The 17,805-nt window shown below is 44.0% G+C and overlaps 1 protein-coding gene across 8 annotated transcripts in view; it reads left to right on the top strand.

The window, feature by feature from the left end:
* Window positions 1-17,805, top strand: part of DOCK3 (dedicator of cytokinesis 3) — a 267,277-nt gene that overhangs the window by 173,242 nt on the left and 76,230 nt on the right. For all 8 annotated transcript variants that reach the window (XR_006337624.1, XM_043886679.1, XM_043886678.1 and 5 more), the window contains exons 14-19: window positions 3,352-3,477; window positions 13,076-13,200; window positions 14,662-14,824; window positions 15,556-15,662; window positions 16,206-16,377; window positions 16,725-16,822. Coding sequence is in view for 7 of the 8 variants with exons in the window: in XM_043886679.1 (XP_043742614.1) it covers window positions 3,352-3,477; window positions 13,076-13,200; window positions 14,662-14,824; window positions 15,556-15,662; window positions 16,206-16,377; window positions 16,725-16,822 (791 nt within the window). In the remaining variant the exon portion in view is untranslated. The remainder of the gene's footprint in view (window positions 1-3,351; window positions 3,478-13,075; window positions 13,201-14,661; window positions 14,825-15,555; window positions 15,663-16,205; window positions 16,378-16,724; window positions 16,823-17,805) is intronic.

Genomic DNA, 17,805 nt, shown 5'->3' with positions numbered 1-17,805 from the left:
AGAGACACGTGCACCCCAATGTTCATCGCAGCACTGTTTATAATAGCCAGGACATGGAAGCAACCTAGATGCCAGTCAGCAGACGAATGAATAAGAAAGCTATGGTACATATACACAATGGAATATTACTCAGCCATTAAAAAGAATACATTTGAATCAGTTCTAATGAGATGGATGAAACTGGAGCCCATTATACAGAGTGAAGTAAGCCAGAAAGATAAACACCGATACAGTATACTAACGCATATATGTGGAATTTAGAAAGATGGTAATGATAACCCTATATGCAAGACAGAAAAAGAGACACAGATGTATAGAACAGACTTTTGGACTCTATGGGAGAAGGCGAGGGTGGGATGATCTGAGAGAATAGTATTGAAACATGTATATTATCAACTGTGAAACAGATTGCCAGTCCAGGTTGGATGCATGAGATAAGTGCTCAGGGCTGGTGCACTGGATGACCCAGAGGGATGGGATGGGGAGGGAGGTGGGAGGGGGGTTCAGGATGGGGAATACATGTAAATTCATGTCAATGTATAGCAAAAACCACTACAATATTGTAAAGTAATTAGCCTCCAACTAATAAAAATAAAGGGGGAAAAAAGTATAAAAAAATAAAATCAAACTATGTTTAATATGTATCTAAATCTTGGTGTGATTGTACATGTTAGCACTAACTCTTAACCGAATATGAAATGTTTGATTAAATTAGAAGCACTGTTTAAAAATCTGTAAGACCTCCTGAATAGATGTTTTTCCAAAGAAGACATACAGATGGCCAACAGACACATGAAAAGATGCTCAATATCATTAATCATCAGGGAAATGCAGATTAAAATCACAGTGATATATCACCTCAAACCTGTCAAAATGGCTGTCATCAAAAAGGACACAAATAACAAATGTTAGCAAGGCTGTGGAGAAAATGGAACCCTCGCATCCTGTTGGTGTGAATGTAAATTGGTGTAGCCACTGTGGAAAACAGTATGGAGGATTCTCAAAAAACTGAAAACAGAACCACCACATGACCCCACAGTTTCACTGCTGTGTGTATATCTGAAAAAAATTTAAATGCTATTTTGAAAAGATGCTTGCACCCCAGTGTTCATAGAAGCAGTATTTATAATTACCAAAGTATGAAAGCAACCTGTGTCCATCACCAGATGAATGGATAAAGAAGATGTAGTGTATATGTACAATAGAATAGTACTCAACCTTAAAAAAGGATGAAATTTTGCCATTTGCAGCTACATAGATGGGGTTGAAGGGTATTATGCTAAGTGACGTAAGTTAGAGAAAGACAAAATACTTATGGTATCACTTATATGTGGAATCTAAAATGTAAAACAAACTAGCAAATATAACAAAAAAGAAACAGACTCAGATATAGAGAACAAGGTCTTGCTTTCCAGTGGGGAGAGGGACATGGGGAGAGGTAAGGGACTAAGAGGTACAAACCACTATGTATAAAATAAACACACTACAACTATATAACAACGCAGAGAATATAGCCAATATTTTATAATAACTACAAAAAGAACATACCTTTGAAAGTTGAGAATCACTCTGTTGTACACCTGATACTTATATAATATTATACATCTACTGTACCTCAGTTAACATATAAATAAAAACCTGTGAACTTTTAATACACTCTTGAAGATAACTATCAAATTTACATAGAACCATGTTTCTCCTGATAATTTTTACCTTGAAAGTATTTCATAACCTCTTTTATATAACCTTCTTTGTTTTAATGTTATAAACCTGTTGTAAAAAAAAAAAAAAAACCTGTTGTAAATACAGAGTTGCCCTTGAAAGTGAAAGTCAGTCAGTGGTGTCTGACTCTTTGTGACCCCGTGGACTATACAGTCCATGGAATTCTCTAGACCAGAATACTGGAGTGAGTAGCCTTTCCCTTCTCCAGGGGATCTTCCCAACCCAGGGGTCGAACCCAGGTCTCCCGCATTGTGGGTGGATTCTTTACCAGCTGAGCCACAAGGGAAACCCAAGAATACTGGAGTGGGTAGCCTATCCCTTCTCCAGAGGATCTTCCTGACCCAGGAATCAAACTGGGGTCTCCTGCACTGCAGGCAGATTCTTTATCAACTGTGCTATCAGGGAATCCCCCAAGTTGCTCTTAAATGACGGTGTAAAGCCACTGCAAGGCATGGCAGTTCTGAGTTGTTGAGAAGAACCTCTATCAAGATCAGCATATTTTCAGCTAGGAGGGTCCTCAGAGCAGTTCCAACCCAGAGGCTATGAAGTTTGAGATACTCAGCTGGGAGTACTTGAATTCTCTAAAACTCTGTAGCATGGGGTTCCTCAGGGCCTCTCTCACTGGTTTTAAGAGCCTGTTTTTCCTCATATGTGCCTGAATGCCAAGGAGCTACGCACACACAGTGTGCTGGAAGGTGAAGGGAGTTCACATCCCTCACCTAAAACTGGACTAAAGCAAGAACCTTACTTTTTAACGTGTTGCAATTTGGAAGACTGTTCATGCCAATATTTATAGTGTTCTTTGCTGCATTTATGTATTTTATTTATAAAGAGCTACCCTTGGCTACAAGTTCTGAAGCTATAGTGTGTTTAAAACCCGGAAGACATTTTAAAAGAGGGATAGTGGTAATAATACATTAAAAGAAAAAATCAAAAAGCAGTTTCCATCATCTCCTAACAAGGTTAGAATGCTGAATTTTGTCTTACTTCCCAGAATGACCAAAGGTCCATGCCATTGTCAGTGTCTTACGATTTTTGTCTGTGACTCACAGACACTGGCCACTTAAACAGTGTTAGAAAAGCACCCCTCCCTCTGTGCTGGGAGCACCATAGACTTCAGAGAGCCTCAGTTAGGATGGCCCTACTGAGGGCAGGTCTTTGTGCACTTGTGGGAAACCCAGGAGGAGAAATAGGCTGCTTTTCTTTGGAGTGTGTGTCTAACTGCTTCTTGGCCAGGCTTAACTTGAAGCTGTTTGGAAATCATGTCTCAACTCCCTCATTGAGTAAATGAAGAAACTGGAGCTCGATCAGGTACTTTAGTGGCTAAACCAGGGAGCCCAGGTTTCGGGATGCTGGGGAACAGAGAAGAGGGCAACTTAATCTCCCCGACCTCAGTCTGAGTTTTAATAGAATAGTCCTCTGGGTTTTTGAGAAGATTTTGACTTAGATTCTTTTAGCTTTCTAGACTATCTTTTCAGAATAATGTATACTTTCTGCCTCAAAACTTTTCTCAAGAAAAATGCTGAATTTTACACATTTTTCTCTGGTTAAAAAAAAAGACTTTTTCTGTGTTTTCTAGGGTAGAAGAATGACTCTGAGTTTTTTTAAAAAATGCTTTTGTTTTTGCAGGTCTTATCATTTCTCTGCAGCTTCTTCGTGGAGACATGGAACAGATTAGGAGAGAAAATCCCATGATATTTAATAGGGGATTGGCAATTGCAAGAAAATTGGGATTTCCTGATGTCATCATGCCAGGTAGGCAGAACCTCTTGGGGCTGGGTTGGGAGAAGGGTTAGGAGAATGGAGTTTGGTGCTCCCCTTGTGAGCAGGTGGCAAACCACACTATGGAGGGGCCCCACAGCCATTGACAGCCTCTGCAGCCAGAGTCAGGTTGCTGACTGCAGTCTGCAGCCAGTGTCTCCTTTGGGTCTTGTTGGCATTTGTTCTTTTCTAGAAGCCCCCACATACCTTCACCAGGGCAGCACAGCAGTCTGGCACTTGAACCTTTTTGTCTCCTGTGGAGACTGGATATTAGGAATCAACACAGAGCTCCTCACAGGGATGCCTTTTTTATACTCTTCTCTTCAGTTACATATCTTAGAAGAGAAGCCCCTCATAAGAACATCCTCTTTAAGGAAAATAATGCCTGTAATGTCAGTGAATCCCGGTTCATGTAGGAGTAGCAGATATATCTGTATCAGAAAAATGAATCATAACAATGAAAACACCATACCATATCAGGAAAACGGTTTGGCAAATGGTATAGGTTAGGCAATGTGAATAATACTACCTGGCCAGTTTCTCAGAAATTGTCTTAACCCCTTTCACCTAATGCCCGATGGAGAGCTAGGGCAGAAAGTGGGAATGCACTGGCTCTCAAGTGTGGTTCCAGCAGGTTAATCTAAAGCTTGTGCTTCCTAGTGAGGCAGATGCGGGTCAAGCTAGAGCAGTACAATCCAAACAGGCCATCAGAACCAGGGGGGCTGTGGGGAATGAGGGAAGGATAGAGGCGTGGCTCTGATGGATGGGAGGCAGTCTGGAACCAGAAAAGATGGGAACAAGGAGAAGGAAGGAAGAACAAGGAAATAGCTCCTTGTCTGGACGAATTACAGGAGGTGTGACCCTACCTTTTCCATTAAGTTTCATTCAGTGTTCCGCTAAAAGCTTATTTGCTTTTGTTTAGAAGAGCCAAGCCAGGCTAGACTAAACTGATAGTGAAGCTCCTCTTTTGGAATTCTCCATGGTGCTGAAAACTTCTCTTATTGGAAATACATGCCAGCATATACCCGGGGGAGAGTATGGCCTGAGCATACAGAAGGCCTTGAGATGGATCCCAGCTGTTCTTCTGCTCCCCACATTATGCCCAGACCTGTTTTCTATTGCTTTTACTCTCTCTCCATAGACACTGACTGCAGAGCAAGCTGCTGTGAACAGCCTTTGTCTCTTGCTCATGCACACAGGAGGATCTTTTGAATGACAGTCCTAGGCCATTTAATCAATTCCTTGTCAATTTTGTGTTTATCTTTAAATGTTTAGAAGACTCCATGCTTATGAAAGGCCCTCATCTAGCTGTTGTGGAGGGTGGTGTCCTCCACAGGACATGTCTCCCATCCTGTCCTGACAGTGTTTCTGAGCCCTCTGTGACCGTAGTGATCAGGAGGAGCCCAGACATCATCCCTAGCTTCTTGGCAACATGTCACTGAAGAAATAATTGGTGATTACCAAAACTGATCTGATGATCATTTTTAAATGAGCTATCCAGGCTCATGATATGGAGTCATATATTCTGAAAGATATGCTTGAAGTCCTTTCTCCCTTTTAAGAACTAGTTTGTCTAAGATTTGGACATTGCTTTCCTCTTAGCCCTCACACAGTCATAGAATCAAAACAAAGTGAGCAGAAACTAGAAAGAAACAAGCTTCAGTCAAAAATCTTTAAGCAGACTTTAAATTCAAGAGTTTCAGCATCCATACCTCACCTGTGGAAAGAGATCTTTTTGTGAGCACTCTGAATCTCTTTGTGTCATTGGCACACAGGTTGATAAAGGACTTCTGAGAAAGCTGGACATGACCTTGGAAGTTAGCAGCATCAGTATCATTGGTGAGGCAAGCGGGGTGTCAGGAGCATTTCCTCCACTGGGCAGCTGAGGCGTCCTCAGCTGATTTGCCCCACAAGGCAGAGACACTGGCAGTCCTAGGGTGTCCAGACTGGGGCTGTGAATGTGCTCTTTGCTGGGTTGTCTGCCCTTGAAGTGTTGAGTACTGGAGCTGAAAGTGAGGATTGATTCCCAGGCAGGAAACAGTCCTCTATGTGTCTCCCCTCTTTTTTAACCTTACCGCCTCTTGAGGAAAGAATTTTTTGCACAGATTGCCACTCTCCAGATGGTGTGCTAACAACTGACAGTGCCTTTAATGCCCCCACAAGATATCATCAGAGTGGGTTTGCCCTCCTTGGGCGAGGTGATAGGGCTAGCCCTGAAGGTTCTGCTAGAGCAGCAGGAAAAGTGTGCAGCAGTGTTTTCAGTTGTGGTCCATTGGTCCTGGGAAACCACGGCTGTGACAGGAAGTCCCTTTGTGAGGTCACCCCCCACCTACAGCTGGTCCAGTCTTCACCTGTGGGAATATCGGATCTGGGCTGCAATGGTCCCTCGGCCATCGCGGTGCTGGTATGACCGAGTTGCAAGAAATTGCAGCTTCTTGACACATGGTCATAAGAGAAATGGACAATGAAATGAATTATGTTAGTAACTGAGCATTTCAACACTGAAGTCTGAGAAGTTAGAATAAATGGAAAAATTAGAGTGGTTCATATACTATGGCTCTTATCTTGAAACTACCAGCATTTGGGAGAAACTACTAGATACTCATTTGGAGAGGTCCTTTATGTCAGATGGCCCAGACAGGTCCTTGTCAAAGCATATTGACAGAGCTTACAGCTCTAAGTTACAGCATTTAGACAAGTTCTGACCACACCAGTATCTGACACACGATTTCAGAAAAGGACTTTTCAGTGGTCTCCTGTTGCTTTCCATGAGTGTGTAAGATACACCACGTGACTTCTGTGAACAGGAGATGTCCTACTCCTTGCCACAGCCGAGGCCCTAACTGCATAGGCATCCAGCTGTGTTCATGACTCATAGTGAGCACGAGGCAAGACCACCATTGCTGGTGGTGTTCTGGGAGTCGCAGAGAAGGCACATAAACCCAGGAAAGTCCATCCAAGATTGTAGAAGAGTGAACCGATGTGGGAACTTAAGCCTGATTTTGAAACTGAACACCTAACAGCCTTTTGTTGGTTTATCGCCATATTTCTGTGGGTAGTTCCTCCTTCCCTCCCAACTCATTTTAGTTCATTACAGAAGCTAATAACTCTACAATGCACATTTACTCTTTGAGATTTTTTTCAAGAAAATGGAGAGGAAATACTGGAGCAGGGCAGACATTTCAGGTGAATGAGTTTTCTGTGACTCACTTGTCAGCATTAGCCCAATTAGAACTTTCAAGAAAACTGTCAGCCAACAGACTGTAAACTGAAAGGGAATGATTTAAAACCTCTTGCTCAAGAGTGGTCTGTACACTCCTCCAAACCTCGTCTAAGCCAGCAGGGGTGTGCCAGCAGCTTCTGTGCAGTTTTCTAAGTGTCAGGGTTCTAGGAGAGTCTGTTCCCTGGCGTGAGTAGGAGTGCAGAGCTGTCATGGTTCTGTGGGAAAGAAACCTTTTAACTTGTTTTCTAAGCCTTGAATTTGTAAGGTTATCATTTACTGTGGGCATTATGGGCCAAGTTTCATATTAGTTAAATGAGCTTCTCTTTTGTCTGAAGAAATCTGCCCTGTGATTTTAATATATTCTAGTTGATGGCTAAGTTTTTTTTTTTTTTCCTAAACCAGTATTGCTCTAACTTTAGTATGTATCAGAATCACCTGCAGGGCTTGGAAAAACACATTGCTAAACCCACCCCAAGAGTTTCTGATACAGTAGGATTGGGGTGGGACCTGAGCATTTGTATTCCTCACAGGCTATCAGGTGATGGTTTAGGGCCCCATTTGAGAACCGTGTCCTAAAGAGTACTCTGCTTTAGGGATGCTTTGCCCTTCTCTGAATCAGACCTGGTACAAGCTCCTCTCTGGGTTGCCCTGACCTTGCCCTTTAGAAGGCAGCTATGCTGGCATGGCAGCCCTCAAGGGGGACCCCCGACTCTTGCCCTTGTGCTCAGAAATACACTCTGTCCTTTGCTTTGACCCCTGATATAAAGTGCATGCTTCATCACCAACCTGCAAGTGATGTTTTTTTCTCTTTTCCTGTTTGTCTTAATTGTTCTTGTTTCTCTCTGTGCTGTCCCCTCATTCTCGCCCCTTTCTTTCTGGTGCAGAGATGAAGATAGTTGGGTGTAAGTTCCTGCTTTTGTGTCTCCTGTCTGCTTTTGCCTGCTTTGTCTCCATCTTCATTTGTTTCATGGAATGTTGCAATACTGGGGTGGGGTATCATTTGCATTATTAATCCTTCATCAGCCTCACCTTTTCGGATAACTGACAAAATGTTAGAGAAGCTACCAGCCCACCCTAGAGACTGTGTATTACTTTAGGTGTTCATTAAGATCAGAGAAAACTAAGGACATGTTGGAATATTTAGAAAACCTTACAAAGCCCTAGGTGAGTAGATACAGGAAAGGATTTTTATGAGACGGATCAGCTATTCTCATTGAAAAGAAAAAGAGTAATGCTTATCCCAAGCTGCAAAGAATCAGAAAGGCAGAAAGCTGCTCTTTTCAGCTCTGCTGGACACATCTCTTGACTTTTGAAAGAAAAGTTCTCCTCAACAGAGTGATGACAGTATTTACCACAAGTAGATTGAGAGGACTGTGGTCAGTCTGAGTGTCACATGAAGCTTTTACCGTATCTCTAAGGGATGGTTTAGGAATGATCACATCTGGTCCCACAACGGGTTGGAATATCCCCACATCCCTGACCCAAGAAAGGAATAATCATACACAGTGATGTCACACCGTGCCCATTCCTGTCATTTTGTTTGAGCAGAGAATGTCACTGACTTTGTAGCAATAGAAACCAATAGAAGTGTGACAGTGAAGACTTGGTTAGAAAAACAAAGAACTTGTCTTTCCTGGGTACTCTGAAGAAATCTTGCCAAGAGCCTTTTTTTTTTTTTAAGTCTCTTCCTCAGAATGAGAGCTACTCCATCATATAAAATGTTGGTCACATGTCTGAAACTGTCCATACAGGATGGCAGTTAACATCTCCACATCTCCGTGAATGCTGTCAGGAGACTCCTGTTCTGCCAGGAGATAGAATTGGCGCCATTCCGAGCAGGCTGCAGTGTCTCCTGGGAGAAGATGTGTTCTAGTTTTACGTGGTCTTAAGGGAAATAAAACACTATCCACAGAAGCTCTTCCTAATCCTGTCTCGAATTGGACAAGTTCTAAATAATGTAGTAGTTAACACTATTATTCTTGAACCCAGAGCCTCACACATGGTGTGAGTCATTTGTACAGAAGGAACATGAATTTAATAAAGAATCCAAGCAAGATATAGCGTCCCCCAAACTCCAAGTAAGGCTGGAGTGTCTGGCAAGAGATGATCTTGCTAACAGAGGCTCTGGTGCCTGAGCTGAACCTCGAAGACTCTGAAACCTCTGTGGAGACTGCTTTCAGAGGAAACCTGCAAACATGGGATGAGCTGTTTCTCCAAAGTCGCACTAGGATGCAGGTCTTTGGATGATCAGGCCTGGCCACTGAAGCACACGCTGTTCTCTCTGCTGGATGCAGCTCTGTCCCAGTGCTCCCCAGCCTCCTAGGACTCCGGTAGCTGCAGAGCACTGCTTCCTTCTGAGACCTCTCTCTCTAAGGACCCTAGAATGTTTCAGGCTAATTCCTGACATCATCAGATGGCTTCAGGTCCCTGACCTGGCTCCCTCCCCAGCAGCTATTTTGTGTTGACTTCTAGGAATCTCGAGTGTTGCTGGGTAGTGACGCTGCTCTGGACAGTTGAATGCTGTATCAGCAAACTATAGCCCATAGGCCAAATCCAGAAGCCTTTCATACTGTCCACCAACTCAGAATGGTTTTTTACATTTTAAAAGGGTTGTGAAAACAAAGAGCATGTGGCCCACAAAGCCTGAAAGGTACTTACTATCTGGCCTCTTCCAGAAAAACTTTGCCAGCCTCTTCCAGAAAAACTTTGCCAGCCTCTGCCGACTCTTAAGTCCCTAGTTCTCTGACATGCAGCTGTACCAACAGCTTTCACTGGCTGCTGTGTGAAACTGCAAAAGGGACAAAGATTATTTATTCTGAAGCCCTCTTACAAGAACAGCCTCATTCATTCATCTTCCCATTCAAGAAAGTCTGTTGTATGTCAACTGAGCACCAAGCATTCAGAGATGTAAGGCATTGCTGATGCTCTTAGAGGCTCTGCCAATCTTAGGAAGCAGAGGACACCTAGCAAATGGAATCAGGGCTGCCCTCCACAATACATACTCCCACTTGCCTCCAAAAAGCCTCCCCGCTCCATACCCGTCTCATCAATCCTCCACGCTGCCTAAGAGCTGCCCAGTTCCACACCCCCAGCCAGACTTCACTAGCATCTTCCCAGCAGACCCACACTTTATGGTCCCCTGATGTTAAACCCTGGAGAGCATCGGAGTCACCTGATGCTTTTTAAAGATACAAGTACACAAGCCCCACCCATGACCCACTAGAATCTCTCCGGGGTGAATATTAGAAATCTAGTTCTAACAAGCTCCCTAGATGATTTCAGATATACGCAGTGGTCTCCAAACTAATCACAGAAACTGCTGCTCAGGCCTTCTCTCTCCCATCCTTATTGTAAGGTGCCTGTCCTCATGCCTCTCCTGGTAATATTTCCAGGTCACTGGTGCTAAAGTTTACACAAGCCTCCTGGAGACAGTATTAACCCATGATCCTACTAGTAGTCTTTGTAAACATGTAACATGCGATCAGGATAGCTGTGAACAGCAGGGACCCTGGGAGGTTCTCTGTAAGGCAGGCCTGGCTCATTACATCCTGGAGCTCTTCACATTTGTTCCTTCTAGTTCCTTGAGAATTAGTGGAGAGTTCAATTTAAATGATCCTCCAGAGAGCTTTTGAGGAGAAGGCCCCAGCTACATTAACTGTTACAAAGAGCTGTTTTCAAAATTGAGGCCATAATTTACAAAATTACAACTCTTCTGACTGAGAATGGCCTTGGTTCTCGGCAGATTTGTCCTCTAAGTAGAGGAAAGATCTGATGAAATCAAGCTGCTTCAGTGTGTGACTCAGAGGGTACAGTTACGTGTATTCACACATTTTCTAGGTGATCACCAAAGGCATTCTATTTAAATAGAAAATTTTAAAAGAATGAAACCTGTAGGAATATCTAGCTCAGTCCTTCCATTTGAAATTGGCATTCTGGTTTAAAACACCCTGGAGAAGCTGCCCAGAAACTATGAGCTCAGTCTATAAAATCAAAACAGACCGAATTCTGTCATTATCCATCTGCAGGATGGTGTCCAGTTTGATGTTAGTATTTTATATCATACAATGCTTGGAAAAGTTTGAAATGTTCCATTTAGGGACATACTTATTGTAATATGGTTACCTTTTGTATAGAGCCACAGAAATTTAAAATGTTTGTACAAGCTAGAATACCGTTGCTGGTAGCCAACATCTGCTTTGAAGAGTCGCATGAATTGTCTTCAGAATAACTTCCAGAGAGTGCTGATTTAAGCCAGGGTAATTTTAAACAAAGCACCTATTCTTTAGATACTAAAATTCTCTATTCACTTTATGCCAAATCATCCTAGAAATGGAATAATTACATAAGTTCCATAGAAAAGTTAATGTGTAACTAAAAGGCTATTATCAGAAGAAAGCTCTGAGGTGTCTGTTCCAATTTTTAAAAATCTAAGGTGTAACCAACTCTGATTTTCCCCATTATAATGGCAATAACCTATAGTTAAGTTCCCAGTAATTGTGAATTTTACTTTCAGGGCTGATTTTTTTCACCCTCTGTTCTGACAGTAGCAAACTGATGAATTTGAGTTTTCCTTCTCCTGCTTGCCTTCCCCACCCTACCTGCACACATGAGTGCTCTTTTTAATGACCTGGTAGGAGGACCCAAGTAGGATTGTTCAAAAAAGGAAGATTAAAGTTCCAGACTCATCAGAATTCAAAGTAAAGGTTCTGCTCAGCCCAGGAGGAAAGTGTGTACAGACTGCAAGGATGGACCCCCTGAAGTCAGTCCCACCTGCCCAGCAGTTGCATTTGCATGTGATTTTCAAGAACACATTTTCCTCTTCCCTTCATGGATCCTCAGGGCTATTTTGTTTAGGGAAATAGCTTTCGCATGTTAAAATTCTCTGCATTGTCAGAGAATTATCGTTTCTCATGGACTGCTCTTTTGAGAGTATTGTGTGACCAAAAAACCATGACGGTGCTCTTAAGGTAGGAAGGCGACATGAAGAATAGAAGGTTTGGACATGAAGACCCCCAAAGCCCAAGATAAGGGCCAATCATAGTCTATCACTGTTTCATGTGTAAGAGACACTCAGACACCCACAGTTAGAGAAGTGGGCAGTGTGGAAAAGAGGCTCTCATTAAGTACCTGGCCAAACCAGAAAGCTTGGTTGCTCACCAAAAACAAAGCCTCTTTATGTCATTGTGATTCCAAGTAATGAACAGACTTAGATGTGCCAGTTTTTCTAGAAACTGAAGTAGAAAGACTTTGATTTCTGAATTGGTTTCCTTTGCAAGTTAGTGAATTGTTCCATTAACTTTCAGTTGATTTCTTCAGGCTGCCAACACATCCTCACTTTGGCCTCACCTGGTTTCCCTTGTCATTTTCTTCCTTTGAAGATTTTTTTCCCCCCACAGGCTTTACTTTTTTTTTTTTTTTTTGCAAGTCAAAAGCCCTTCTTTAGTTTGTGTTAAGTAAAATTGGTCACTTTGTGGGTTTAGAAGCTTCAGTTCAGTTCAGTCACTCAGTCATGTCTGACTCTTTGCGACCCCATGAACCGCAGCATGCCAGGCCTCCCTGAGGAGAAGGGAGAAGCTTAGAGCAGCCCATATAAGCTCCTTTTATACATGAACAGACAGTTCCATCCCCCCTTAAAGAAAAAGGCATTTGAGACTTAGGTCATTTCAGACTTGCAGCTGGCTCTGCTCCTGCCCACTCTAAAGCAGCCGGAGTGGGCTGCACGGGCTAGACTCAGAGCACAGGGCCACAAGAGGAGCCCAGCACTGTCGCCCCGGTGCTTTGGCACCTGTGCTTTTGGGGAGTCACCTGCTCCCAGAGCGCTGGCCACAAAAAGAAGAAAACCTGACCACCCAGTGACCTCTGCTGGCACCCCAGCAGGGAATGGAACTGGGTAAGCCTCCAGAAGGAAGGAGCAGTGTGTCCTCTAGGCAAACTCAGAAGGATTGAGGGCTGCCAAAAGAAAAGCTAGGAAAGAGAGGGAAAGGACGAGGAATTAGTGGTGAAGACATAGATATGATTAAAAGAAGTGCTATTCCTTTTGATTATAAAACCTTTCCTCTTTTGGAGGATTAGATTACAGCCATTCTCTTGGAGGGGAGAGAGGCTGAGCAGTCCCCGCAGTATGCCTTTTCCCACACCAGCCAAGCTGTGGTGAACACCCCTAAGATTCAGACTTAGAGGGCACATGACTAACCCACCTGAGTACTGCTGCGCTGATACTGGTGGAACGTCCGTTGTTATTAACCAAGCTTGGAATGCCCTGAGCCCTGCCCTGAGCCCTGGAGGGTCCAGATGCTAGCCTTGTCCTCCATGCACATGGGGCATAGTGGCTTCTGCAGTCATGAATACGTGACACTTCTTTCCCTGCAGGTGATATCCGCAACGACCTGTACCTCACCCTGGAGAAGGGGGATTTTGAGAGAGGGGGAAAGAGCGTACAAAAGAATATTGAAGTGACCATGTATGTGCTTTACGCAGATGGTGAAATCTTGAAGGTAAGGTTTGCCGGTCAATTTGGAATGACAGCTAATCCTGTAATAATTTTAGTGTTTCTGTGGACTTCGTCCAGAGACCCATCCTCCTCAAGAGGGACTGAATTCAAATCATTTTCTAAGACTCGTCTCCACCTTAGCTTCTCTTCAGGGAAACCCTGCAGTATGCTCTGATAATGACTTCCAGGGTCATACAGCCTTTTCAGAAGTTCTTCCTAGTGTCTGACCTGAATCCCTCCTGTCCTCGTTTAGACCTATCCCTCCAGTTCTGTCCTACGTGCCACCTTTTCAGCCACCTGTCTAGCACCCAGCTGCTTAGTTTTGGACCTGTTATTAGGTCCTAGAGCTAATATAGAATGTTCTATTTGCTCTTTAGTAAATAGGCATGCCCACTTGCTGTTACCAGGTTATGTGACAAGGAACAGCAGACTCAGGCCCCCAAAGGTGATTTCCAGCCAGTGCAGCACAAGGACCCTCTGACAGTCTTGATTAAAAGAGAAGACCTGGAGTGCTGTTTTTCTACTTTCATTATGTCAGTTTTTCCCTCAGTCAAGTCATGGTCAAGTCCTTGGCAAATGAGAAGGCATTGTTTGCATGCCACATGGTAGAAGGCAAATCAGTCTTTTACAAACCTTCCTTCTGTGTGTTGACAACAGCCTCATGAGGTAGGCAGAACAGCAATGATCATCCACATTTTACAGAAGGAAAAAGGTAAAGTTAGTCACAGTCATCTGTCAAAGCTATTTAATAGAAAGAAGTGGAGGGTAGTGTAGATGTGGTGGTAGAAACAGAGATATGTGTGTCATTTAAAAAACCCACCTCAAGGACTAAGGCAATTCTTGTTTGTATGAATAATGTGGGGGTAAGCAGAGCTCTCAGCTGTTCACTCCGCCCTGTTTGAACAGGGAGCTGCTCCGGATTGTATCGCCTGCAGCTTCCCAGGGGCCATGGGACTGCATCTTCACAGTAATATTTGGAAACTGGGATCAAGTTAAATCTGGTCTACCTTGGTTATGTCCAAGAACAGTCAGCCATAGGCAACATAAAATGCCAGTGCACCTTTGGGCTGAAGATTAGAAAACCGGTTCGCTCCGTTTTATTATCTAATTATTTTTCTGATCTGGAAAGCTTTGTGTATGGTTGACTTCTCTGAGTCCATTTCTTTCTTAATGAGGATGAAGAGTCTACCTTACTGATTCAGGTGGCACCACTCAGCTTCCTTCAGGTAAACCGCACAGTGTGTGTGATTACCTCTGCTCAAGGAAAACAGGAGCACTGTGACTGCTGGCTCCTTATACCATCTTCACAGTTGTCCCCCAGAGTACTGAATTTCAGTCACCTGATATATTTGGCCTCATAGGAAAATGAGACGCACACAAAGGAAGAAGTGAAATGTCTGAGTGACAGAGAAGTCCAAGGGACCCCTCCAGTAGGGTGGCACATTGCCCTGCTTCTCTCTTCCAGGACTGCATCAGCTTGGGTTCAGGAGAGCCCAACAGGAGTTCCTACCACTCCTTCGTCCTCTACCACAGCAACAGTCCTCGCTGGGGAGAGATTATCAAATTGCCCATCCCCATCGACCGGTTCCGGGGCTCCCACCTGCGCTTTGAGTTCAGACACTGTTCCAGTGAGTAAGATTTCTCTCTCCACATTGCTTTGAGAATATGAATATAACTCTTCCTTCTCTGGGACAGAAATAAGAGTTCTTATTAGTATCAGGGCAAGAAAATGAGGAGTTGTGTACTCAAAGGTGGGATGTCATCAGAGACTGTTCTTTGGACAGTGATCCAAAAACGTGGGATCTGGGGACTTCCCTGGTGGTCCAGCAGTTAAGACTTCACCTCTAGTTCTAGGGTTGTGAGTTTGATCCCTCATTGGGGAGTTAAGATCCCACATGTCTTGTGGCCAAAAAACCAAAATATAAAACAAAAGCATCATTGTAACAAATTCAATGATGACTTTAAAAAAATGGTCCACATCAAAAAGAAATATTTTTAAAAAATGAGATCTGATGTTGTTGGCCTTTTGTAGTGTCTGATTTGGACAGTGGATAATTGCCAGGGTCATTCCTCTTTGGGGGTTTCCTTTGTATATAGTAAACTCCTCCTTAAAGAGCCCCTCATTTATCAAGGTTAGCCATGTAGTTTCTGTTTGGTTCTAGGTAGCCTGTGTACCTTGCGATGTAAATGGACACTCAGCCTAGTACATTTCTGATCCTTCTTGCCATCAGGTTGCTACCTATTCAATGAACAAAGTAAGGGACAGAGAAGTAAAGCACACAAGGTGATAGGGAAAAGGGGATGTCTGTTGAAAAGGGACGTGTGAGGCAGAGCAACTCATGCTCGGCTCTGATTGCAGCAAAAGACAAAGGGGAAAAGAAGCTCTTCGGCTTTGCATTCTCACCCCTGATGCGGGACGATGGCACCACCCTCTCCGATGACATCCATGAGCTCTACGTGTACAAGGTACGGAGCCTGAGTCTGTCCCCTGCTCAGACCACTCTCACGCGTGGTTCTTGGTCAGGTGGTTCCCCCTTAGTGGGCCAGAGGATCTAGGGTGGGGTGCAGGTGGAGACAGCAGGACATCTGTGGGCAGGCTTTTGACTTTTCCCACAGATCACACCAGCAGGGCCTTTGTTTCCAACCTCCCACTCCACTAGTTGTGGAAATCTATTATTCAGCCCTTCTGTGCCATTACGGCCTTGGCTCGTACATTTGGAGACCTGCCGTTTGAGGCTCTGATTCTGTCAGCTATCACAGCATAGCCGGCACCCAAAGTTTCCTGCATGACAGGTAGAGGCCATGAGCTTTGCCATGTTTTCTTTTAAAGGCCTGTGAGCCATTCTGGGGGAAGAAATGAAAAACACTTCTAAAGTGCTTAGGAAGCACTCTTCTAACAGGACCTGAGGTCCAGGGTCCAGCCTCAAGAACCCCAAAATCCCCAGGACCTGATGTTTTACATGTGGCATGGTTCCAGAAATATTCTGTGTTCTCTACTTATGCCTACAGTGTGATGAGAATAGCACGTTTAACAACCACGCTCTTTACCTGGGCCTGCCCTGCTGCAAAGAGGACTACAATGGCTGCCCTAACATCCCCTCCAGCCTCATCTTCCAGCGCAGCACCAAAGAGTCTTTCTTCATTTCCACACAGCTCTCCTCCACCAAGCTCACCCAGAACGGTAGGCCAGGGTGCCTGCAGGGTGGAGCCCTCCATTGTCCCCACTTGATGCTTCGTGTTGCTGGTATTTGTCAAGAGACAGAAATAGTTGCTTCTGCTTTTTCATGCCACAGTGAGGGGATTCTTCTCATTCGAAGTTGAAGGACTCACTTGGTAATAGCAAGCTATGGGGTTTTGCATGGTTTTACAGATGTGTCTATAGCCTTGATCGCAGCACTCTGGATGCTGTTTCGCTGCTTCCAGCTATTTCTGTCTCTCTAGATCCCACCCACCCTCAGCAGGGAGAGTCTAGGCTTCACTTGCCCATGACATAGCCAGGGTTCACCATCTTTGGGGCTTGCTTCCTAGTGGACCTCCTTGCTCTGCTGAAATGGAAGGCCTTTCCAGACCGGATCATGGACATCCTTGGGCGGCTGCGGCATGTCAGTGGGGAGGAAATTGTTAAGGTATGACTTTCACTTAATTCACACATGCTAGCTGAGCAAGGAATCTGGTCAGAGGACCTTACTTCCCCTTGATTTCTGCCTATAAGCCTCTGAGACCACTTTTTAAGGTATATAGTTAAGTGAGTAGAGATAAAGTTATTTTTCTTTTTTTCAATTAGCTTCTTTCTTTAAAGTAGGTATCACATCAGGTTTATTACCTTTTAGAAACTATATTTAAGTTTTAAACCCTATTTTCTGGCTTGTTTTTCTTCCCAGAAAGTAAAGTGATAATTAAAGGGCAGCCTCTCAGAAACAGTCCCAGTGTGGGCTGCCGCCTGCATGCCTCTAGGTCTCCACTCGCTTCCTCTCTTCGCTTACTCTGTAAACCTCTACCACAAACCCAGCCTGGTGTCCTCCTGGCCCCACCCTCTGGATTATCTACAGGAACTCTAAATATATTCTCCATGAACTGGAACTCCTGATTTTGCCCAGTCTCTCACTTAAGAGTCCAGACCAGGGAACTCTACCTTCCTCTCTGCCTCAGCGGCTTTCTCATGTGCTTTTGTGACACTTCCCGTCTAATGGCCTGAGCAAACTGACAGCAACGTGGCCCAACCCCAGTTGTTACCCTTAGGGCTTCTCCACACTGTGTAGAAGCCGGGTGTTTGCCAACCTGATTTTAGCTCAAGAAGAACCCCAGGCACTTCCCGATGGTGAAAGCCTGGTAGGCGGATTCTGCACAATGGACTGAACTCAACTAAGGAGAATGGACGTGCTTTGGGTGATCAGCAGTGGAATGTAGGCTAGTGATTGAATTTCAAAAAGGCACCTTGTCCATCAGTGGACATTCTTGGCTCCATCATTGCAAGGATCAAATCTGTTATCACTGCATTGTCTGTACTTTCATTTTACAGCTCCATTGACTCAATAATACACAACATGGTGTCTCCAAATGAGGAATAATTTTAAAGTCTGTGTATTTCTTTGTACTTTTATGAAGTCTT

Source organism: Cervus elaphus, chromosome 24 (assembly GCF_910594005.1).
Source record: "Cervus elaphus chromosome 24, mCerEla1.1, whole genome shotgun sequence".
In the NCBI taxonomy this organism is placed as follows: domain Eukaryota; kingdom Metazoa; phylum Chordata; class Mammalia; order Artiodactyla; family Cervidae; genus Cervus; species Cervus elaphus.
The sequence above is the reverse complement of the archived record's forward strand: the minus strand, read 5'-3'. Positions and strand labels throughout refer to the sequence as shown.